This window comes from Ptiloglossa arizonensis, chromosome 5 (assembly GCF_051014685.1).
Source record: "Ptiloglossa arizonensis isolate GNS036 chromosome 5, iyPtiAriz1_principal, whole genome shotgun sequence".
Lineage (NCBI taxonomy): Eukaryota > Metazoa > Arthropoda > Insecta > Hymenoptera > Colletidae > Ptiloglossa > Ptiloglossa arizonensis.
Window position 1 is genome coordinate 19857211 of NC_135052.1, and position 26386 is coordinate 19883596.

The 26386-nt window shown below is 39.3% G+C and overlaps 1 protein-coding gene across 1 annotated transcript in view; it reads left to right on the forward strand.

The window, feature by feature from the left end:
• Sk (small conductance calcium-activated potassium channel) overlaps nucleotides 1-26386 on the forward strand; it is a 414746-nt gene that overhangs the window by 122921 nt on the left and 265439 nt on the right. Inside the window, exon 3 of the mRNA XM_076312794.1 lies at nucleotides 19458-19728. Within this exon, the coding sequence (XP_076168909.1) occupies nucleotides 19458-19728 (271 nt within the window). The remainder of the gene's footprint in view (nucleotides 1-19457; nucleotides 19729-26386) is intronic.

Sequence of the window (26386 nt, forward strand, 5' to 3'; positions counted from 1 at the left end):
TTATAACACCGAAAGAGAGTAGGTAAAAGAGAACCGTCTTGAAGAAGAAGTGTTCTTGACTAACCAGTGTACTCGTTTAGAAGTTTAGCTTGTCTTGGATGCTTGTTTCGTATCACGTGGTTTCTGTCACAACGTAGGTTTAATGGGTTAGGAAAGTATGGTTGGAATGAAAAACAGGCGCATAAGAGTTGCCTAAGGTGGACAGTTTTGGACTATACATTGAACGAGATTTTTGTTTTATATTCAGTGGGTCTCTAGAGTCCATCTATAATTTTCATATCGCATTTAACGTCGAATATTCAAAATAGGACAAGATTTGTTAGCGATTAGAATTAAACGAAATAGATTTAGAAAATATTTTATCAATGAGATCCAGCAGTGCGAGAGCAAAGAGACATGGAAGATATCCAGAATTATGTTCATATTCTGCGTTTCGTTGAAATATTAAAAATTTCATACGTTTTTACGCGTTACCAAAGTCTTCTATTTTAATGCACAAAATTATAAAAAAAAGCTCTTCGTATTTCACGGAAAATGAGAGGTCAAGTTTATTAAATATTCTGGTAAAAAAAAGAGAGCTTTCAACTTTTACTTAAAATTGAGTTATCCTAATTATTTCTCCACGGATAAAGATAGAACCACGTGTAGCTAACACTATTTGCGAACATAACCGACATTTATTGGTAATAATTACTTCGGAAGTAATTTAAATGGAAGATGAAAGATGAACTTTGAAAAATTCTTTCGAAAAGCTCGAGCACAGTTCGAGGGTTCGAAAAGTTATCGTGTTCGAGCAATTCCAACTTTTGAAACTGACAATTTCCTAGTGTTGGAACTTCAACGTTTCCATCTCCAGAAGACATTTTCAGAAAGGTACGAGTAGAAGCGGAGCCGTGAAAACGTCAGTGAACATTTTTTGACCGGTTTGCTGAATTTTGCATAGGAGGGTTTCACGAGAGGTGTTATACCATGCAGATGGTCTCCTTTTTGACGATGTTATCACTTGACCTGAATTTAGAAAGTTCTTCGAGCGTACGTTTAGCATCATCCACGATAGCCATCTGCATTCCTTTCAACTGGTCCTGTAGACTTCAGAATAGGTGGTAATCCGATGAAAGAGAGTTTCACGTCGCCTGAGCAACGTTGTTTCTCTTTCAAACGGGACATCGATCCATGTTATCCCGGACAATAAAGGTTTTGAATAATACCGTAATGGAAATCTATCGCTTCATAGTGCCCTACATATCGCACCGAACGAACCAAGTTCTCTCTTTTCTCTTCCGAAAGGAAGAGAGTTCTCCGACCGGACTCGAATCTTCGGTTAGAAATTTCTCGAACATCGTATACAATTTATGCAACATTGTAAAGCGTGTTAAACGCCTGTGTTTCCATGTATACGAAAAAGAAAGCGTAAGAAAATCCGTTTGGTAGTATTTATAAAATATCACGTGCGGAAAGAAAAATGAAAAACTGGTCCAAAAATTGACTCGCGTTAATAATCTTTCTCATTTATTCGTTAAGAAATTATACCTGTTATTTTGATGTATGTTCACCGACTATGGATTTATCGTATGCAGCACTTTTAATATCGATGATTTACGAAATTAGTCTTTCGCAATGGTATCGAGGTTTCTTGCTAAATTTCGATAGAAAAGTTCACATTTTTCACCTTGTTCACGAGATACAACCTTCCTTGGAGAACGTCGATCAAAGTAACGGTTACAATTTTATAACAAACCAATCGAAAAGATTGTCCACGAAGCGTAAGAAACGATCAGTTTCTGAGTGTACATTTCTGAGTGTATTCCTCCTTTATTTTTATAGAATTATTATCGAATATTTCTCACGTATCGTGGGATAATTTGTGTACGATTTTCAATCTTCGTTGGTGATAATTTTTCGGTGAAGCACTTTACAAATTGCTTTCACGCTAACAACAACCGTACGCGAACTCCCTACGAGGAACGGTTTCCACATAATCGAAGTGCCGGCTAAACGGGCGTTTCTTCGAGGAGCTAATGGCGGTTTCCTTGAAACATTGAAACATCAATCCGTTATCTTGCGTAGTTACCGCTGCAGTGGTTACAGGGGTGAATCTCCAACTCAACACAATGCGGGACGTGAGAATGTTTAACGGACTGTAGCGAGTAAACTTTCAATTTATGTGACTGGCTAAGTTCAGGAGTTTCGCTACTGTTTCGGAGCATGTCGAAGAAGGCTTCGAAACAGATTGTAACACGGCAGACCATTAGTGTATCACGGTGGATAACGTTCGAGTTGGTGTGAGTTGGCAAACGCGGCCGCTAAGTGTTGTCCCGTGGTTAGGTCCGTTGTTGTATCGGCTGTCGAATGGATGTCATTCAAATCATTTCGCGGTCTCGTAGATTTCTCTAGGTCGACGAGAACATAATAAAACTTGACTCGGTTACACGACGAACGAGTGATTAAAGTATGAATGGGATTGGACCCACAAAAGGTGAAAATTCCTCATAAGATTGTCTCGGGTTCTCGAGTTGGACGCGGCACTTAGGGTAGAGCTACGTCTAAGAACAATTTCCTTAAAAATGACTTTTAACACATTGGTGTGTTATATAACGTGGCCATAAACCGTTTATCTTCGGTCACTTTCCATGTACTTATCCTCACTTGTTTAAAACTTTCTGCGTTATTCTTCGACTTTCGAGTTAAGTAGTTTTAAATGTGCTCCCGTCAGAGCTAGGTCTTCCGAGTACAATTTATGCCGAAATATGCCACTGCTTTATTCTTCTCTGTCGTTTCACAGATGCATACCATTATTTTTCTTGTTCAATTTTTTTGCACATCGTTTCGATTCCAAGTACGTTTTAGTCTTTACGAAGGGATGATCTCGGACTCGTTTCGAGCATTTTTATATTTTTTTATAACTATATATCTATATAATACATACCTATATGATAATACATACTTATCATTTATTTAAGTTCTCGAAATTTTCAAAAATCCCAATATTTCGCAGTCTCTTACAACCCTAAAAATTAAGCAGAAGTTTCCTATGGTTTCACGACTGTAAACTTGGGTCAATGAACTTTCTCGCATCGTTTCACCTTTGAGGAGCGACACGTTTATTTTTTATGGCGAACAATGTTCGAACACTCGATACGTTGTTCCGAAAGGAAATGCTAACGAACAGTTTTTAATACGAAGATATTCAACGTGGTTCGCGATAGAGTCGGGTCAATATCGTCCAGCGACGATGAACGATAAATTTTACGAAGGAATTCAGTTAGGTGGCAGTTCATCCTCCTCTTTAATAACTTGAGACATTGTGTCCATGTTTCCAAAAAGGGTTCCACGCGTAGGAAGTAGCTACCCTGGCCAGAGTGTTAAGCCTCCCGACCTGGTTTCGCGATCCAGCACGATGTAGCAAACTCCTATCGCCGGAACGAGCCACTGTTTCCTATTCCCAAATTCGTGGCAATCCCTGTTTCGTTACATGCCGTAAAGCAAAGTGCCACGCGCGGATTCCCCAATAGAGGGGAGGGAGCTATATTTCGGTGAATTGCGCATTATACCGGGGCTACTTTACGAGCCATGGTCCTGATGTTGAAGGAAATTTCTGGCTCTTAATTAATGTCGTGCAACGAGTTCCGTGGAAAATGAAAAGTGTGCCCACGTATCGAAAAATATTACGTTCTCGTTACACCGCAATCACAGTCGTACTATTTCTCCGAGCAGTGTTTCCAATAAAAAGAAGATTGTAGTGAGATATTACGAGGGCAGTCGGGTATCTCGAGCTGAAAATTAAGCGTACTTTATGATTTATTTTTCTTTACGAAGAAGTGATTAGTTTAGAATGAGAATTAGTTAACGCAAACTACCTTGCGTAGTGCAGTTTAATCAAATGTATATATATATTATACGTTAAAAAGTTCTAATTGGTCCTCAAGAATGGAAGACAGTTTCTTGAATATGGTGGTGTATAATTTATTAATCGTTTTTGTTCCTAAATCGTTATAAATTAACGTCAAAGTTTAAAAAAGTGCCGATGTAAGTACTTTCTCCGCACGATGTTTCTATTTTTATGCAAAGCCCTTTACCAAAGGACTTGAGCAAAAATCCTACTTGGGATTGGTAAATACCACTCATTAAACTATGACGTGCTTCTTAATCAATTTCAATTAATAGAAATTTCACGAAGGCAATATTCTAAATTCGCAGCCAATTAGCTCGGTACCACCCGCGACCAAGAATTACTCTTCGTCGCGAGTAATGCCGATTACCAGGTCTCACCACGTGGAGGTTGCTGCGAGCGGAGACCCGGAGGGAGATAGATGGAATCAAAGTTCCATCGATCTCCCTCGACGTGCAATACAAACGAAGTTACCAAACCAGGTAGATAGAAGGAATCAAAGTTCCTTCGATCTCCTCGTTTAGTCCTGCCGAGCAATTACATTGTGGAAAAACTGAGGCAAAATTGGGAAAGACGCGACGCGAACCGTGGAGTTGATCCTACTAGGTCTATCCCGTTTCCCCTCAGTGGGCCCGATTGTCGGGTGAAATGCGCGACGCCTCCACTCCTCCTCAGAGGAGTGCCCCGTTTCTCACAACTCCGTGTCAGCACACGCAGACCGTGGACCCGACTGATGAAGCTTTACATAGAGAGGGTCTTATCCTGGAGGCTTCCACAGGGACCGGCATGGATACCTGCCCCTGTGTTCACTTCATGTTCTCTCGAGAAGCGGACACACCAGAAGAGACGCCGATAGACCGTTCGGGCCACCTGCACGGCCGGTCACTTGCTTATGCAACAAGCAGAGGTGGCCGGACTGAGGAACGGGGAAGCGAGCAAAAATAAGCTACAGATTGAATAATTGCTCGGCAGATCACAGATATTGGTACATGGAGCCTTAAAACTAACTTAGTCTAAACTTAAAATTAGCTGTCCCTTGGTGGATGCGACGAAGGAGTCCTCTTCGTTCTTCGTTCTTTGTTCTTTGTTCTTCGATATACCTGGCTAAAGTAGCTAAATGAAATTTATAATAAGTATTAAACAAGACAAGACATGTGGATCAATGGTTAAATACATTCATGCAGTATGAGAGACAATAAACGAAGCAGTGACAAAAGAATAAACATGAAAAAACAAGTACAAATTAAAATCGGAGAATAAATACAGATATGTAAGAACAAATAAAATAAATGAAGCAAAAATCTAAGAAAAAAGAAATTAGGGAGAGGTCGCCAAGGCTGACCACGGTTCATCAATGGGCAGCTGCCATCCATGGCTGTCCGCGGAGGGTCCGAATACCTAAAATGAAGAGGTCCGTCCACCTCGGAGGCTCCAGCTGAAAAGAAATTTTCGTCAACCGACGAGTCTACTTATACCCCGGTTGAAGGTCACTTACCGTTACTTCGATCGCCTTTGTTCGATCTAACCGAATATTTCAACAAATTGATAGCTTTCCGGCCATTATTTATAATAGGATATTGTTCATAATTGTTTAATCTATGGTGCGACGATGATTGTTAATAATTATGACTAATGAACATCACGATATTGCAAAATCTGTGAAGGCGAACGGTTTCTGTGAATCTACGCGATTGTTATTAACATTTGCGCATATTTTGAACATTAACGTTATAGTATGCATTCTATTTATGCATTATAAATGACCAATTTGCCTATAGAAATTAATTTTCATCGAGATTCGAAGCGAAAGATGGTTTTTGACATGTTTCTCAAAGTTTTACAGCATAGAAAGTAATAATTGTTCATTAGACACTTTCATTTAATATTTCTTTAATTCTTGCAGTGTACACAATACGCGTGAGAATTGAATTTTGTATTTAAAAGAACCGAAATTTAATTAATCCTTCCGGATTTTTGTTTGGAGTTATTCACTGGTTATTGAAATGCAGAAGAAAAGTTTCAATTTGTCGGATAGTATTATCAGTGTAGATTAATTAATTTACTCATCGAGTGAACTATCAAGGAAATTTCGTTTCAATAATTAAGAAAACAGCACTTTCATCGGAAATATTCATTTTTCCATCATTTTTTCTTTCTCATAAGTTGGTTAAAGAATATGTTCTCTATAAGATATTCAAGTTTCAAGTTGATCAACCAAGTACCTAACTTTCGAGATGTCGTGCACAGCATACCGGAAAAGTTTCAGCGGTTAAAAGTTAAAGGGCGTACAGTGTTAAAGTGTGCCGAGAAGTTCGGTTCGAAGGGTTGTAACATTATGGATTTTTCGAATTTTGCTACAATCTTTTCGAGTCGCTGCTTTTCTAGACTTTTGTCTTTAAGAAAATATAGAAGAAAAATACACTTTTTCTTTTGAGGTTATCAGACTCTCAAGAGTATCTACCAGCCGTTCAGGAGTGTCCTCGAGGGAAAATTAGAATGTCGATGTGGAATTGATTTATTGGTTATTTTATAATGAAATTCTTCTTAAGCTTTGCACTGTACAAGACACAAGTATTCCCAAAACGTACACCTTTATACCATTAATATACCACCATTGGAAGATCATTGCAATCGATCATTCCATCTTAAAATCCAAACTCGTAAAATAATATATTCTTATATATTTCGTTAAACATTGTATCGATCGCGTGGAAGATTTTATTCGCTAAATAATCAGCTGCGCGAACTTTTAAAAATATATTGTCATATATTTCGTTAAAAATTGTATCGATCGCATATAAGATTTTACTCGCTGAATAATCAGCTGCGCGAACTTTTAAAAATATATTGTCATATATTTCGTCACACATTGTATCGATCACGTGCAAGATTTTACTCGCTAAATAATCAGCTGCGCGAACTTTGTAGGGGCCAACAGTTAAAGTGGTTTCTCTTTGGTAGTACGCCCGGTAAATCCTTCAGAAGCTACCCTATTCGTCCAACCGGGTGAAACTCTATTTGCGGGACTGTATCTCTTGAATCGCTCTCATTCGTTGGTTCACATTATATTCTACCCCATCGTCGGAAAGTTATTTACCGGTCAATCTTCCCTCTTATCCACGAACGACGGAGAAAACGTTTGGGTCGTGTCAGGGAGAGAAAACGAATATATATATATATATATATACGTATAATCTAAACGATACTTTCGCTGAACTGCTATTCGTAGGAGAAAATCGTTTTACAAATCTGCTCGAGTGCGTAACGCTTGAAAATTTCAACGATGTTTCTCTTCGATGCAATATTTGACTTTCTACGGAGCAATGTAGAGGGTCTCGCGAGTGAAAATTTAAACGATTATAAAGCACTCAACACGAGTGGAACGACGAGAAGTGGCAATCTTGAAATCGTGGACAAGTGGACAACTTCGAGATTTTCGTTCGCGACACCCTGTAAACCGGATCAAGTGGCACGTATGTTTACACGAACCTTCTCCATTGTTTTCAGTCGACGAACCGATCTTTCAAATATCATACTTCTATTTATTTCTTTTCTTTTTCTTCACCTTTCAATGAAAAGTTTCATCGCTGGACACTTCGATAATCGAACATTTCTTATTCTTACAATTTCTTACAAGAGTGCTCGAACCTCTAAGTTCTTCAACTCTGAAGTCGACTAGCAACATTGCTGCAAACATTCATCGAAATAAAAATAAGCTAAAGGTTAATGTTTACTTATTTCGATAAAAGAAAATGTTTAATTTCTGTCATAATTTCTTGCTAGTCCCGATACTCGAGTCCCTAAACTCTCCAACCCTAAAGTTTTCCAGTAACCCAAAGCTCCTACAGTATTAACTAAAATAAATTAAACTTTAATCCTTACGTATTTGAAAAGTTGAAAAATGTAATTTCTCTCAAAATTTCACGCGAAGATTCCCGAAACTCTGTTCGCCAACTGTGAATTATCCTAGCAACTCGAAGCTACTGCAACATTGATCGAAAGAAAAATAAGCAAATCTAACGGAAAACACCTTCTCTGAGAACATTTGAAAAATATTCCATCGGAGACGCACACAGGATCGCGTTCACGGTGTGCCTGGAAAAACTGAACGAGATTCAACAGGAATCTGCATACCGAGCACTTGCTTCTCGAGTTTCATGCCAGTTCGAGCTACGATGCCTTTGGACTCGCTGAAAAGTAACCCTAAATCGAGAAATCTTGTGTTCTCTGGGTGAAAGGTGGTCGAAATGGGGTTAAAATCGGCACTTTCCTACGAACGACACCGTAAATTCGAACGAAATTGCAGCTGCAACGAAAACGGCCTATCCCGTGAAACGTATCGTCGTTCCGCGTTCGCATCCGTGATTATCGTTTACGTGGAAGACGGCTACCTCGTTTCCATGGTCGAATTTTCTCGCGGACCAAACGACGTCTCGACGTTCTCCAGTTCTCGCGAGGTTAACGATCGAATCCTTAGAAACGGTGGTGTCGCCTGTACGAGACACGAGAACGACGATCTCCGAGATATTTGAAACTTTGTTCCGGATCGATCTAACTTGCTGAATAATCAGCTGCGCGAACTTTTAAAAATATTAGGTGGACCGGAAAGTAATGTCGTTTCTGCGCATGTCACTATTTGATTGTCATTTGTCAGCTCATTGTGTACATTAAAGTCGTAGCAAAGACATTCTGAGGTTATAGTGACTTGTTTAGTTGTAAATAATTAAATTTAAAATTTTTCTTTACAATTTTGGGTGAAATGGCCAGCCAAATACCAGAAGAGGTACATATCCGGCATTGCATGCTTTTTGAGTTTCGCAAGGGTAGTAACGCAACAGTTGCTACCAAAAACATTTGCGATGTTTATCCAAATGCATTAGACGTTCGTCAATGCCAAAGGTGGTTTTCCAAGTTCAAATCCGGTAATTTTGATCTTTCCGACTCGTATCGATCAGGAAGACCAACAACGTTAGACAATGACGTGTTAAGTGCGGAAGTGGAAGCAAATCCGTGTCGGACAATCGAGGAATTGTCAAACAGTCTTAACCAACCTTGGTCGACCATCCAAGAACATTTGCAGCAGATTGGGAAGGTAAGCAGAGCAGGTGTTTGGGTCCCGCATAATCTGTCCGAAGAGAACAAGGCTAACCGATCCACCACATGCAACTTATTGCTTCAACGGCACAATACAGAAGCGTTTTTTGATCGCTTGATCACCGGAGATGAAAAGTGGGTTCTTTATGATTATCCAAAACGCAAAAGGCAGTGACTCTCTCCAAATGAATCGCCACAAAGTACTGCTAAGCCAGGTTTACACCCCAAAAAGGCCCTTTTGTGTGTTTGGTGGAGTATTCGCGGCGTTGTTCATTTTGAAGTGCTGAAACCTGGACAGACTGTGAATGCAGACCTTTACTGTGAACAATTAGATCGTGTAAATAAATCTTTAATTGAAAAGTGGCCAGCGATTGTCAAGAGAAAAGGCGTTATTCTGCAAGACGATAATGCAAGACCGCACTGCGCAAGACGAACCTTGGCAAAAATTAATGAATTGGGGTGGGAGGTACTGCCTCACCCACCATACTCGCCCGATGTTGCACCATCGGATTTCCATTTATTCCGATCGCTTCAACACTTTCTAAGTGGCAAAAGATTTGCAAATTTGGATGATATTCAAAATGCCATCTCTGTATATTTTGCTCAAAAACCAATTGATTTTTATCGATCCGGCATTGAAAATTTGCACACTAGATGGCAAAAGGTTGTTGATAATGAGGGTGATTATATCATTGATTAAAAATAAAAACTCGTTAAAAATTTGTGTTTGAATTTAATGTAAGGAAACGACATTACTTTCCGGTCCCCCTAATATATTATCATATATTTCGTTAAACATTGTATCGATTGCCTACGAGATTTTGGATCCGAAGATGATCGTGGAAAATTCCTGGGAATGTTAAACGTAGTAATAATAATAATGATAATAATTTTTGCGCGATATTTAGAAAACATTCGTATTTTAAAATCCCTGTTGACACACGGGTCTCGATTCCTCGTTTCTTAGTTCCCGATGGAAAATTTCTGCCCTTCGAACAATCCCTTACACCCGAACGCGACTTATCCTTACTCCATAATGGTCTCTTTAAGAGTGAAATGAGAAACTATTAGAGAAAACGTTCGAAGTTTATCGTTTCAGTTAAGGAGTGAATAGCGAGCGATGTATTCTAGTTAGCCTTGAGCTGCCATAACCAGTATATGGTCACTTGTCTCGTTGAAATACGTGTCTTTTATATATTGTTCTGCACACGAGTGCACTGATAGCCGAGAAAATAGAGACGAGTTTAAGAACGCACCCCCTATAAATTGTACAGCTGTTACAGTCGTAGTCAATGGTTCCTTCTGAGAGAGAAATATGAAATTAATAAAACGAGTTTGTTCAAATGATGGAAATTTTGGACAATTCATCGAATCGAATGTGTTGGAATACAACGACATTGAACCATGCAGTACTTGAGAAGTCAAGGAATGGTGGATGATCTCGATACCGGCTTTCCTATTTTTTCCGTTGGTGTGACGACGTGATCGTTACAATCTGTTCAGTTGTTCATAACCATACCCCGCTGCACGACTGTAATATATTTATCTAAAAATAAACGTCCTATTTACATTTTCTCTTGTGCTAAACAATTCCACGATCCCACAGAATGTATCGTTCCAAAGACGAGCGTTTCAGATTTTAACCGATAGAAAAATTCATAGAGATCCGTACGATGATCATCGATCTCCTCCCCCCCGAGATATAAGGGTACTCCCCGAAGGGTTGAGGAAAGTTCGAGGACGATATTCTTAGTCTCGGAGAATAGGAATCGTTGGCAATGTTTCGTCGATGCTCTCTTGTTCGGCCGGGGTCGTCGATGGTTGGTATTCTATGCATTGAAAAAGCATAGAAAAGCAGATCTTATCTTCCGTGGGATACGTATCGGATTGAGGACAGTGTAACGGTTTTTTGAAGCGTTTCGCATTACTCGTTGCGTTTGGATCGTCCGAGGAGGACGCGGAAACCGATGCCAGTTACCGAGAAAACGACCAGGAAACTGTGGAATACTTCCTGGAAAGATTGTGCAAGTTTTACGGCCCCGCGGGAATTCTTAATGAATTTTTACGTGCTCGTTTGGAATCTCTTTGGAGCCAGATCCACCATTCCAAATTATGGAAAAATATTCCAATCTCCGAGGATTCCGTGAATTCTAAAAATCCCGGGGAATTAGTACGAAAATAGATAGTTTTTACGTCGAAGCTCCGAAACTCTTTCTCCACATCTCTATTTATCTTTCGTCTATCCTCTTGCACTCGTTCATCGTTCGTTCATCGTTTATTTATAATTCAATGACAGGTTCAATGAATTATCGAAGCAAAACGTTCGATATTGCTACAAATCTACCAATCGTTACGATCTATTAACGAAACGCGATCGAACATAGATTCGTGGAAAGATTTTTCTCGCACTGAAACACTTGACACACTCCATTCATTCAGTTGTACCATTTCCCGACCCCTCGTACGTTAAAATAATAATTCATCGTACGATAAATTAACGAACTTCGATACAGTTTCCAGAAATTCGCGTTCTACGTTGAAATTGTTCCCAAGACGCGAATGCTATTTTTTTCTAACTGTGGGTAACGGACGGTTGTCAAACGTGATGTCTTTTTAAAGGTTGAAACCTGAGTTTCTACGAAGGAATAAAATATGAAATGTAAAACGTGTGGATCCGCGTGATGGCTTCATTGAAGTAACATATGGTCAGGAATATAATATCCAGAAGGGACTGTGAAACCCTTGGTGTAACGCCGGTCCAGGAAAGGATGAAACCGGCTTTCCAGTGATCCCGTGCAATTCCCTGTTATATTCCTGCTGGAGTCTGTCTTAAGGACCGTAAGAATTGGGTAGAGAAACTCAGAAGCGAAGCACCAAACGCGAGTACGTGACTCAGCGATGCTAAAATACTCGAAAGGACGCACGTTGCGTCGATAAATCTTAACACGAGCGACTCGTAGTTGATAAAAACTCGTACACAGCCGTATAATTCGAAAATTTATTTACACGTTTATGGATTCATCGGCTGAAAAGTGTCTGGAAATTTATTTACGAGCTACGTGTATACACAGGAACAATTTAACTTCAACGATTTCTATAGATCCATCATCAACTTACCAACCTTACGGTATAAACTGTAATCGAACTAGACGTTTGTACGTTTCGAAGAAATGGTTGAAAAATTCATAATTATTGTTTATTATTCCCCAGCAGCAACTGTGAAAAGAGTATAATTAATCTAATGTTGAATTACATATTGATTAGAGAGAAAAGATTAACGCAGAAAATATACTTACGGAAAATACTAATATATATTGTGCTCGAAAGATATTTGATCAAATTTACATTACAAGACAGGAAAAAGATTAATACCGATGAATAAATTTATGGTGTAGGATGTATTCGTTTGAAAAGCAACTTGGAAAAATTGTTGGAAAATTTTAATTATAAAAGGTCCCAATAGAATTTAACGATAATGGTATGAACGATATTTTCTTAGAAATTCTATTATCAATAAATAACGCGTTATTGTTCTTGCTTCGGTCTGTGCGTTAACCGTCCGCAACAAAATTAAGTTCAAGCACGATGATTTAAATTCTACGGGTATTTACGAGAGTCTATGGTGATATTTATGGTCTTCTACAATCATTGCCAAAGCAATTGTATTTCTATGAAATGTTATATCGATTATTTCCATGCAATTCCATACATTTATGTTCGACGTATCGAATATTGTTTAATTAACTCCTATTAAAAAAAAGTACGCCATTACTCGCGAGAGATGACAGTTCGACGGCGCAATGTCCGTAATGTATACTGGGTGAATTATAGTTTTAATTATGGAACGTTTGTTTCCAATAATTGTGCAGATGCACCGAAACCTCATCTTGTCCCAAAAATAAACGAAAACGTATTGGAGCAATGTACATCGTTGCAATGTTTCCGTTTAAAAATAACAAGAAGAAACGTCACTGAAATCGCACAATATTTTCCGAGAGAAGCTCAACGTGTAATTAATTCTGCCCCAACGTTAATAAATACACGTTTCTACGTTGTCCCGTACCGCGTGTCCCTATCACTCCTCCTTGTCACCAATCCCTACGATCGTTAAGGCCGACAAAAAATTCAGTGACTCGCAAGGGGAAGCCATGGACTGTAGCTCGAGTTTTTTTTATCAATTTTTTTCTTGTCAGATGTCCGGGAAGATATCCAAACCAACCCTAGAAATTAGCAAGGTGACTTTCTTTTCCCTTCTCGAGGAATTCATACAGATAGGAAAGTTTCCATCGTTGAGTAACGAACGTATCGTATTTCACAGAAACATCGGTGTACGAAAGATTACTTGCGATAAATGTTCACTAACGATAAAATATAAATCCACATGATCGATCGACTCCACCTGAATACGACTCACCATCGCCAATAGTAACAACAACGACAATTTTAATAAAGAAAAATGGAAACGTGGGATAAAAGCAGGACCAATGTCACGTATCATAAGAAAACGATTCAACGATTGTAATTTTCCAATTTCTCAGAATTTATTCCTCCCTATCGTTCGTATCTCTGTACGAGAAATAATAAAAAAAAAAAAAAAAAACACTCGTTCCACGGTTGGTTCCTTCGTCGAACTCCCAAACATCAACGTCGAATTGCAACGATTGCTAATTAAATGGTTGTAACGAGACGTCCTGGCGAACGGTCGCGTTCAGGTTCGACTTCTGCCGCGAAACAGGGGTTCCGCGCGTATCGTAAATCACGATCAGGTGGTACGAAGCGCCATTACCAAAGACAAATGATACCGCCGTAAAATAAAATTAATCGCGTCGCTCCGAGACGCCGGCGCCGCGCCGAGACGCCGAGCGTAACGTGGCCACTTCGATTGCGTTATTGGCGCTCGAGGAAGGAACCGAAGCCGGATTCACGAACCCATTTCTAACGATATCTCGGAACGACAGTCTCTTTGCGTCAGCGGCGTTCAAAACCGAGAGCACTCAACCTGGCCTGGACAAAGAGTCTCGACGACACAATACTTGAGCACATTCTGCCGGTGAAATCGAATTAGTCCCTTCCGACGAGATTCACCTTGGCTCTCCTTTCCGTATCCAGTTCCACGATTTTTATTCCCTCGGATTTTCTCTGACCCCCTTTCAACCGTATCCAGAAGTTTGCGTGCGGTCTCTTTTGGGCAATATTGTCACCGACCGAGTATTTCGAACGAAATTGAACTAATTTCCTTTGTGCGTGATACGCTGGTTTCTTCTTTTCTTTTTCATTTACCAAACGATCGTAAAAACGATCCACGAGGAAAGAGGACGGGAGTCGGTGAAAACTGGCCTCGGAAATGAGTAGTTGTTCATCGATTTTCGAAAGAGACGAAAACAACTCGTGCTTCCGTGCGTCGAGCGTTTATTATTCATCGTTGTAACGCGTCAATTTATGTTTATCAATTTACGAAGGAGAAAATCGATACCGGAGAGGACCCGCGACCAGCTCGAAAATGTTGTAACGATGAATAATAAACGCTCAACGGCTGGAACGGTGAGTTGTTTTCGACTCTGGACGAGTTCTTGATTTGTATTTAAAGTAAACGGTTGTTTTCTTTATTTTCCGTAACGTCACGGTGAGTCTCGGTTTCTCGGCATAATTAACTTGAAACGATCGTTCACGTTAATACCGTACAATTGCTTCGTTTCGTTTTATTACGGTGGCACGACTCACGATCGGTCGTTTGACAAATCGTGAACGTTTTCACAAATTGAAAATCTGCTTTTAGATGCGTAATGACTTTGTGCATAAATCGATATTCCACTTGCGTCTAAATTCTTTCTACAAAGATGTCGAACAAGTCCTGACTACTTAATTGCACTGTTCGTGAAACGAGCGGAAGTTTTAAATATTAGAGAAATTTAAGCAATAACCGTCGAAATATTCCCCGCATGGATTAGAAGTTGCACAAAGTGAATTAGAGATGGATATTACTTCGGTGGATGGATTTTTGCCAAAGTTTCGTGTAATAGCTTTAAAACGCAAACAACACGGATGCTCGTAATCAAATGCGAAAAGTTATTTCTAATTACCATATCCCCATTTTGCTCCCGACATTTTCCGCATTCGTACCGGTTAGCCTTCTCATCCGTAAGGTCATACTTACCACAAGTGAAACCACAAAAACGGTAAAATGACTTGCAAATTAATCTCCCAAGAACTTGTTGTACACGTTCAACGCGTATATATTATTGCTAAACAGTTTGGATACACCGTAGCGTTGGAAAAGATACTCTAGCGTTGAGTTAACATCGAATTTATAAAATTCTATAAGGTCTTCCCGTTCTTTGACGATACTCGAGCATTTTTATTTCAAATTTAAATTCAATTTATACAATAGAGACAGTTCACATTTCCATTCATCGTTTTATACAAATTCTTCGATTAGAAGACAATTGATTGCATTATCTTTGCACAATCGAAACACTGTGCAGTCACTCGAACATTCGTTGGGTAGAAAAGATTTCGAACGATAAAGAAAAGGACACGTTTCTGATAAAAAGGTTATAAGAATATAATTATTTGCTCAATTTCGTAGCATTGGTTACTTTTTCAAGAAGAAAGGAACAATGAGACCAGTGTATAAAAGATTCGCTCGAAACGATTCACCAGTGGTATTCGTAGTACAACTTCACCGCTTCTGTTTTACATAGTTCCTCCGAGTTGTAAACGTGAACATAAACAAAGTATGGAAATAGCACGCGTTACATAAAGTTTACTTGAAACAAGTGCCCGTATATTACGAAAGCTTTTCATCAAAGTATCCAGCTACCTTGTTTATCGCGATGCATTCTATTCTATTCGTTTCCTCGTTCCCAGTTCATGTAACTTTTCCATCTACACGATTTTCCACTTATTCCGCGGAAAAACTCGTCCAAATATTTTCTCGACTTTAATTACCATTTCCCGATACACACTTATCCAATTCGGTTAATAGTAATCCAGTATGCTTGTTCGCGGAATTTCTCCTTCCTCGTTCACCGTTACCCAGCAGTCACTCGCGAGACTAGGAATCACATTGTTCGGTATAAACATTCCGAGGAACAATGATTGTCAAATGAAAATAACTCACTTTGAAATCACCTGGCTCGGGTATACATATTTCGCGTAACGTTTTCGACCTTCGTTGATTCACTTCACGCGTATGATAATTTTACGATGGAAAAATTGTAAAATGTCACAGGTGGTGCACGATTCTACTTACAAAGAAAAACACAACGGTGTGTCTTGTTCGATACTTACGCGATACAGAAAAATTCAAACGAAACGTTGCACTACGAACATAAAATAATCACACGGTGCAGCCTTCTTTTCTTCATCACACGCGTACGATCTTCGTCGCAATCGTTTTCAAAATTTTCAATCGTGGACTCTTCGATCGTGTCGTTTCTACGTTTCCGATTATCGTCTCGAACACGTTACGTACAATACGTAAACACCGTAGACCGGGTTGGCATTACACGTACATTAAATTTCGACTAATTTCGGAGAACAATGGCCCGAGTAATTCAAACGCGTCTTCCTGTGGCGGTTCGTCGTATCCCGATTTGCATATTCAAATTCTTCGCGATATAGCCGGTTATTATGTCGGTGTATCGCGATGGCTCGCATAGATAGGAGGGTACGCGGCCATTCCGCGCGTCGGGCATTGCTCGTGTTCGCGTGTGTACCACGTATTGTTGCGCGATAGTTCTATTGACAGTCAATGTGTTTACCAGTTGTATAAGATAATTAACACCCAATGACGAAATTGACAATGGCGTCTACTGTTCATTAGGCGAAACTTCATTAGCGGCGTCGCGCGGTGCGTGCACCCGGATCGATACGCCCGTGATAATGTTATAACGTTATCAAGCGGTGCTCTTCATAATACCATAATCAAATCCGGTATCAGAGCCGAAGAAGCTTTAAGCCGACGTTAAGAAGGATGCGCCGCGAGCGGCCCGTTCTAATTTTAATTAAAACGCAGCATAATGAAACATTTATACGGGTATTTCATAACGGAGAACAGAATCTGTTCCTGTCCAATGAATTGAATACAATATGGTTTGAAAAATAATAATATTAACGGGAACGTTACAGGACCAACTATGAGAGACGGAAAAGCGTTATTAAACGCGTGAAACTGTACACGAGTGTGCGGCTGATATCGCGAGAAGCTTTTTACACGATCCTCGATCACGTAAAACGTCAAATATGGCGGTTGAACATTTTTTAGCAACGAAAACGTAGAGGTAGTGATTTGATAACGCGTATAGAAAATCGATATTTTAAAAGGTTGTAATTATTTTGAAATTTTCTAGAAAACAATTCTCTAGAATGTAATTGGACAATTATTGGATCTCTGACGTTTGAAATAATAAAATTACGTTCCTAGGTGTGACTAACGTTAGAGTAAAGATCGAGGATCGAAGATAGACTTGGTAATACTTGGAAACTCGTACGTCTTGAAAGTTGATCGATACGTGAAGAAAATTTTGTTAAAACGACGAGCTAATCGTAAAATAACCCCAAATTCGATGTATCGAACTTCGTATACCAATTTCGGAACAATCTAGATGAAAGTGTAGCGCAGTTGCCCGGAGCTAGGAAATCGGTACGTTAATATGACGTTCCGAAGTGAAGAATTATCGCAATGGGTCTTGAGGGATTTAAGGGGAACCTCTCATCGTTCTTTGTAAAAGTTCAACTCGTAACAATTTGACTGCATAATTCCCCCGGTAATTCCAATGTTATTGCTTTCCCCGCAAGCACGATACTTTGTTCCTTATTTGTGGAACGACGTGAAATATATTTTCTTGGCAAGAATGGAGTGCACTCTTGCGGAGGAAATAAAGATTCGGTGTCGCGTGCATTCAAGAACGTCCAAAGTATAGAAATAGTAAATTTTCAATGTTTCTCGAAGACATGGTATTCCGAGAATTGGGAACCTGGTGAAGACACGGTTCCGTTGCCAAAGTTCCATTGAAAATGGAAACACAGCGGATATAGGTGTTTCTTTTTCGAAAAAAAATTAGCCGAGTGAGCAGTGGAGTGATTTCGCTCAAGAAAAATTAAAGTTCGGTCTTGGTCTTCGACCAATTGTTCAATCAACATCCCGATAGCAATCGGTCATGGAGTAATCAAAGATCGGCCAACTAACACTCCATCGATCAACGTATCAGAAAGCAAGCAAGCTTTCATCGGTTAGTACCTCGTTTCAGTCGGTTCTAAATTAGCACCTCTAAATTAACGAGGCCTTTGTGAGCCAGAGGGTATATGGTGCGATACAAATAGGATATCGTCTAACTACTTCATCAGGCAGCATTATCAGGAAGTAATCAAGTTACCACTAGTTCAATCATTTTAGACTGTTCCAAGTTTGCGTCATTACGGTATCGAAAAAGTTCTACCTGTAAATAAACTTATTAACGAGAAGAAACTATCTTCCAAAGGGTGAAAATCGATATTTTTGGCACGTAAACATTACGAGAACTTTTCTCTTATACCATACGATAAACTTTCATTTCTCGTTATGACCATCCCTTGGAAAACACTATCGTGAACGATTAGTATTTCTCACGTACACGAACACATTCCATCCGAATATAATTTTTAAAGAAACTTGTACTTCGATAAATAATAAACGACAATGTTAACTTGACTTTAATGATAACTTCAATGTTAATTTTAATGTTGACTTTCGGTTCAACCTTCATGCCAACTTCCGGTCCAATCTTCTTGTCAACTTCCGGTTTAACCTTCACACCAACTTCCGGTTTAATCATGTTAACTTTTGGTTTGGCCTTCAATTTCCGGTTTAGCCTCCACTTCCGGTTTAACCTCCACTTCCGGTTTAGCCTCCACTTCTGGTTTAGCATCCACTTCCGGTTTAACCTCCACTTCCGGTTTAGCCTCCACTTCCGGTTTAACCTTCGCGTTATCTTCCGGTTCAACCTTCATGTTAACTTTCGGTTCAACCTTCATGTCAACTTAACGTTAACCTCAATGTTAGCTTAAATTATATTAGTACATTGCTGTGTTTACAATAAATTAAAATATTTCAAAATCGACAATAAAACTAATTCCAATAAAACTACAATATATTCGACCACGCGCGAGATAAATTTCATTTACAATTACCATGTTCATTTACATTACCAATATTATTACCATAATCAAAAATCGAAATTCACTCTATAAATTCCTCTTTCTCGTTACAAATAAGAAAGGTGCCAAAAACGAGAACCTATCGAAGAAATATTTCTCTTTCAAATGACCTAAACCCAGACCCACACAGGACCACAATCCATCTACGATACAAACTAGCCGCAACGTTGAGTCCGCCCTCGGCACGAAACTCGGTTCGATTACGTTCGAGCAACTCACGTGTTACTTGTCCCGCTAGCCGCTAGCGTCAATAACATCGTTCCTTGTTCGGTTGCAGAGAAAGCGTGAAGAGCGGACACCACTGTTGCCCCTGCCAGGCCCCGCCGCCGCCAGTTCTTGTCACAACGTCGCCCAGTGCGCGCATAATACGACAAAGCTCCCAACCGGAAGCGTCGGCGTGCTGTTGCTCCGGATGTTGTTGCCCCCTGCACGCCGGCACAGCACCGAGTGCTGCCTCCCTGCGGCAGCTGCGGGAGCCCGGCGATGGAATCGCCGGCATCGCCGCGGACTCGTTACGGATCAATGGCGGCATTCGACAATTCCGACAGGTAAGCCTCGACTGCACCCGCTACCGATCAAACAAAGGGTATATGCATCGCACACACCCCTTTCGCTAACCTTCCACGCTCACCCGCAGCACACACCAGCCCAGCTGTCTCCTTGAATTGTTCTCAGACCGCTCTTCCCTTCTTTATGCGCGCGTATATCATGCTTTCGTACAGCGATACGAATCTGGATGCCGCCTACGAGACTCGTTCCTTATCGCGAATTATTATCACTTCGAATTACCCTCTTCAACGTTACGCCGGGGAATTTCTCGTATCGCGCCAAGTTTTTAAACTTTCAGGGACTGAACGTTACGATGGTTTTTATTTCGGAGGTTTCGATCTGTCGTGGAAAGTAAAAGTCAGGTTTATCTATCTTTTTCGGGTTTTACTTAACTTTGGGAACTGAATACGATGGTTTTTATTTCGAAGGTTTAGATTTGTCGTGGAAAGTAAAAGTCAGGTTTATCTATCTTTTTCGGGTTTTACTTAACTTTGGGAACTGAATACGATGGTTTTTATTTCGAAGGTTTAGATTTGTCGTGGAAAGTAAAAGTCAGGTTTATTTATATTTTTCGGTTTTTACTTAACTTTGGGAACTGAATACGATGGTTTTTATTTCGAAGGTTTAGATTTGTCGTGGAAAGTAAAAGTCAGGTTTATTTATATTTTTCGATTTTTACCTAACTTTGGGAACTGAATACGATGGTTTTTATTTTGAAGGTTTAGATTTGTCGTGGAAAGTAAGAGTCAGGTTTATTTATATTTTTCGATTTTTACCTAACTTTGGGAACTGAACGATACGATGGTTTTTATTTTGAAGGTTTCGATCTGTCGTGGAAAGTAAGAACTCGTATAGAGTCAGGTTTACTGTATTTTTTATTTGTTGTTGTTTCCATTGCTGCTCCCGTGTAAGAAGAAGCGAAAGTACCAGTACCACCGCGTGAGATATTTATACGACCCCGATTTTAAGGGCTTCGACGCGTTATGAATTATTTTTCTACAAATTGTGTAGTTTTATGTAATTTTGCGCGGGAAAACTTCTGTACGCGTGTTTCGAAGTTGCAACTTCCTCTTTAACGGTTGTTATCGGTAAAAGTCAGTTTTGAATATAAATTACTCGGTAATGTTGGTTCTTGAGGGAAGTTTCGATAGCACACCGAAATACTAAAACTGGTTGGTGGTGTAATTTTTCCACTCGGTGGACTTACAGTCGAGCTTCTTCTTTTCGTAAATTCTTACTTTCGCGGTTTACTTTCGTAAATGAACCGTGAGTTACGACGTTCGAAACTCGCGCTCAAAAGTACAGAGATAATTCGAAATTAGTACCTGTAATTATTGAAATTTTCTTTTCTTTTTTTCTTTTGGAATAGAACCGAAAAGTAGAATCTTGATACCGGTTCGTCTCGGTATTTATTTGAAATCAAAATCAAAATCGAGTTAAACTTCGTTGGTTATCTACATCTCAAAAGATAATTGTCCAATTTGCTTAAATATTTGGCTCACACAATTGGTATTCGGATCGTAATAAATCTCTATTCAAGAAATTAAACTAGCCGACATTTTCTACAGAGGACGAATCAATGCATTACAATATACAAACAACCCTTCCGTTCGAAGATACAAAGAAACTAAATTTTCATACGTAATGCATATTCATGAACAACATTCTATCGATTCAACTTTACATTCTCCCTCCCGTTCCTCACTGAAATGACTTTCACCGAATACATTTTTCGATTAAAAACGACGCAAGTAATATTCACACGAAACACGATTTTCTTTTCGGATTTCGTCCAGCAGAATTCTCTTTACATTACCATAACGCAGGAACGTTTCAAGTGCATTCGAATCGCCCTTGAATAAATCAAAAAGAAATTAATATACCTTCTACGTATAAAGAAACAATTATATACGATCGCTACATATTACACGTTTCTCACGAGTAACAATAATTTAAACGAAAAACCTCGTCTTTTCGATCGTTCATTGATTCGTCCTCGAATTTGCGCTCGATTAATTTCCACCCGGAGAACGTCGTCTTGGAGAACGTACCTTTTCTCTCGTATCCTATCACGTGGTGATAATCACGTTGTTGAAAGTATCCGGATCACTGTCGGCGGCATTCAGAATTCTTTCCGCACGAGCGTCCGTCAACCACGCGCGCGTTGAATATCGCGTCGGAGGGAAAAGCGAGAAACGTTGTACCGTTGTTGGGCGCCGCTGTGTCGTTGTCTCCGCTGCTTGTATCGTTGATGATCCGTCCGATCGTTGTTCCGAGATCCCGAGCACGTGTCGTTTATGTATGTGCCGCCACTCACCCCGAAGACCCCGGCTGCGCGCACCTACTTTGGGTCGCTGCACGGTGTTCTCTTCGTGTTTGGACTCCCGTTGCGTCTGTCACCTTGTTAAAACACCACCCTCGGGGAATTTCAATTTCCCGCGCCGCACGCGTGACTGCCCGCCCCGTCTCCCCCCACCACCACCGCCACCACCACAACGAACGAATCAACCCCGATTTTTCTTGTCCCTCCTTTCTTTACTCTCGCGTTTCAATCCCCGCAGGCTCGCCGACGCTACCAAAAAGACACCGCGAGAACCAGACAATAGTTTCCTAGGACAGGGCTGAGCACTGCTTTAAGAGTAGGGGAGACGTAAATCGGTGAGATTTTGGGAACGGTGGGCAGAGAAGAACACCCAGACAGAAATTTTGTAGATACTGGGATATCTGTGGGTGAATTTTTATCAAAAGGTTTGGAATATTATCTATGAGTCGTTATTTGAGTGTTTTGGGCTGGTGGATTTAAGTTTAAGGGATTGATGAAACTTGGAAAAGAGAATTTTGTTAAGAGAACTGGACAATAGTTTCGTAAGACTGAGTACTGCTTTAAGAGTAGAGGAGGGAGTAAATCGGTGAGATTGTGGGAACAGTGAGTAGAGAAGAACCCTGAGACAGAAATTTTATAGGTACTGGGATATCTGTGGGCGAATTTTCTTCAAAGGGTTTGGAATATTATCTATGAGTCATTATTTGAGTGTTTTGGGTTGGTGGATTCGAGTTTAAGGGATTTATGAAACTTGGAAAAGAGAATTTTGTTAAGAGAACTGGACAATAGTTTCGTAAGACTGAGTACTGATTTAAGAGTAGGGGAGGGAGTAAATCGGTGAGATTGTGGGAACAGTGAGTAGAGAAGAACCCCGAGACAGAAATTTTATAGGTACTGGGATATCTGTGGGCGAATTTTCTTCAAAGGGTTTGGAATATTATCTATGAGTCATTATTTGAGTGTTTTGGGTTGGTGGATTCGAGTTTAAGGGATTTATGAAACTTGGAAAAGAGAATTTTGTTAAGAGAACTGGACAATAGTTTCGTAAGACTGAGTACTGATTTAAGAGTAGGGGAGGGAGTAAATCGGTGAGATTTTGGGAACAGTGAGTAGAGAAGAACCCCGAGACAGAAATTTTATAGATACTGGGATATCTGTGGGCGAATTTTTTTCAAAGGGTTTGGAATATTATGTATGAGTTTAAGGGATTTATGAAACTTGGAAAAGAGAATTTTGTTAAGAGAACCGAAGAATTGTTTCGTAAGACTGAGTACTGATTTAAGAGTAGGGGGAGGGGGTAAATCGGTGAGATTGTGGGAACAGTGAGTAGAGAAGAACCCTGAGACAGAAATTTTATAGGTACTGGGATATCTGTGGGCGAATTTTTATCAAAGGGTTTGGAATATTATCGATACATTGAGTTTCGAGGTATGAGTAATTATTTGAGTGTTTTGGGCTGGTGGATTCGAGTTTAAGGGATTGATGAAATTTGAGAAAGAGAATATTGTCGTGGTACATGTACGTTTGGAAATTGATCGTTTATTTAAAGTATGTGTATCGTGTATTTCTATTTGCTGGTATGCGTCTGCAGAGAAATAATAAAGCGTGTATGTTTTTTAAGAAAATCTATGGAATAGATTTCTTGAAATTTTTATCAATTTATTCGGTCTTCTTCAAAATGAGGAAAATTTTAATAGAATGTGGAATATTACGCGAATTGTTCGAAACGCCATGCAATTGAATTTATTAACACGAGCAATTTGAAAAACACGTGTACATTATTTCTATTATCTTTAACGTTGAGAAGTATATTAAATATATTTTCTGAACGATAGTTGCTTCTTAGTAGAAAATGGAATGTGCATTGCGTCGAGAATAATCTCGTTGAAATCTCCGAGTCTTCGACCTTTCCCTTGAAATAGTGTTCTATAATTTTTATTACAATAATTTGGTGATCTGTCTAAAGAGAAATTCGTTCGTATAAGACATTTCAAAGTTGTGTAATTTCTCCGCGCGATTATACTCGCGCATATATCTCTACAATTCTAAAAGTTGTATAAACTTTTATAAATAGAACTTGGAAACTATTCACCGGTGTTACGATATAGTTTGCGCAACGACCGATACCATTACAAGTTCAACGTGTCAGTAACCTATGGATTCTTATGGATTCGTATTGTTTACATTTTCATTGCCGGTTATGTCTGCTCCGAGTACTCGCGGTGCTTCCACTTGACCCGAATCGTATACAATTTCCTCTCTGAAGTTATTTTAAATTTATTCCATTCTAATTCATAACCCAGAGGAAGTTATTGGTGTTCGATCGAACAATCGAAAGCCCGTATACTCGTTTCGAATAAAAGATTCCACCGAATATCGCTTTTCCACAGGTAGAATTTGTAGCACCTCGAAACTGTATACATTACATTTCTTTTATTTCTCGTTGTGAGTTCCGTTAATTAGTCGAGCGTATTTCTGCAATCGAAATACTATCAGTAGAATTCTTCGAACGAAGAAAAACAAGCACAAGATGTTTCTATTGTATTATTCGCGAAGTATATTTGGGTTCTATTTTCTCTTGGAAGTAGTATACCGTTGTAGAATCTCTCCAGGTCGTTAATAGAATCAATCGATTACATTTGAACAAGTACAAGTTCTACTGTTCGAAAGTAGAATACAATTGTGAAAGCTCTCCAAGTCCACAGTACGAGCAGTAGATTATATTTGAAGAAGTAGAAGTAATTCAAGCATTTGAAATTCGTTCCACGAACTACCCTCTTTATCGATGGAACGCTCGTGCTGCCATCTAACCGAGGGTTGAAGCATCAACCGGAAGCAACCCCTGAGCAATGAAGCTCCTGTACCGACGGTTAAGTAGAAAGGGAGAGAAAAGCCGACCTGCGATAAGAAGCTTATTCGAGTGGCTGATAAAACGTCCGGTAAAACTCCATATCGTAGATGGCATCCCGTGCAAATTATAGTTCGCTTCACTGGGGAATAAACATCACGAAAGTGCACACCGGTCCACAATTTCCATAAGGTATTGCACGCGTGATTGACCATCGGGAAGTAGTGTTTAATTATAAAACGAAGCAAATAGAAATACCGTTAAAATTTATCGTGAATTATTCGCGAGAAGTTTCACCCTCTACGAGTAACTTGGAATTCTTTTACGAAAATTCAAGACACGTTTCTTTTTCTCCAGAAAGATGTAGCTATTGAAAAAGGCTGACAAGAGACGAAGAATTATCAATTTATTTCCACGAGATCGGAAAATATTATTCGAATTGAAATTTAACATTTATTTCGAACAAGTTGAACGATTTTTACATTTTTAAAATAAGCAATGGAAAAATTCTCTCGAAATCGTTCAGTTTCGGAAACAAGGTATTTAACTTCTTTTTGAAGATAGATTTTTCCATTTCGAACTTTCAAAGTACGCGAAATTGCATATTTTGATGGATCGTGAAGTATTCTTAAATATTACCGAACATTTATGAACGATTCGTTTCTTCTCTCTTTTATACGCGACATTTTTGAATTCCTTTCGTAAATTTCACCAATATATTGTACCAATTTTGTATTGACAAGGCTTGTGCATGTCGTACAAACATAGTTTCGAAAGTGTTTCCTTCCCGAGTTATATTATACATAGTTGTTCAATACTTCTGGTGCTACGGGCGTTCGGTCGATTGGTATATTTCGCGCGGTGAACGCCTACAGGCGTTTCACAAATATGCTTAATATACATGCGACACTATCGGTTTTCTCTCCACGTGTTGTGTATTATGGCGATAAAATTGAACCAAAAGCGTTAAAGTTGTATATTAGAAGAAATGTTGGTTAAATTTGAAAAGATACCGTACGTACAATATGCTGTTGATATTTTGTGCGATACTAAATTCTGACACTTTTTTTTGCGTTATTATGATAATATTCATTATAACACAACGTATATTCAAATAACATTAACGTACAACTTTCGAGGTTTCTAACTTCAAAAAGAATTATATAATTATAGATTTAATTTTACGATACTTTCTCATTAATAGTTAGTAGAATATATTGGAAAACATTGGTCGAACAATTTCCGTATCCCCTGCATTTAATTTATTATAAGCTGAAACTCGAGATAACTTCTTCGGTCTCGCTTTAAAGAAAAAAACATCACATTCGAAAGGTTTATCGGATAGTAAATCGTTTCTGCATCGAAAAAGATACCGTTCTCTGTGAAACATTTGAATTATTCTCCTTTTTCGGGTTACCAGGACACGAAGAAAATATACAATTACAAAGTGGAACGGAATTTGTAACTCGACCGAAATCGGAGGGAT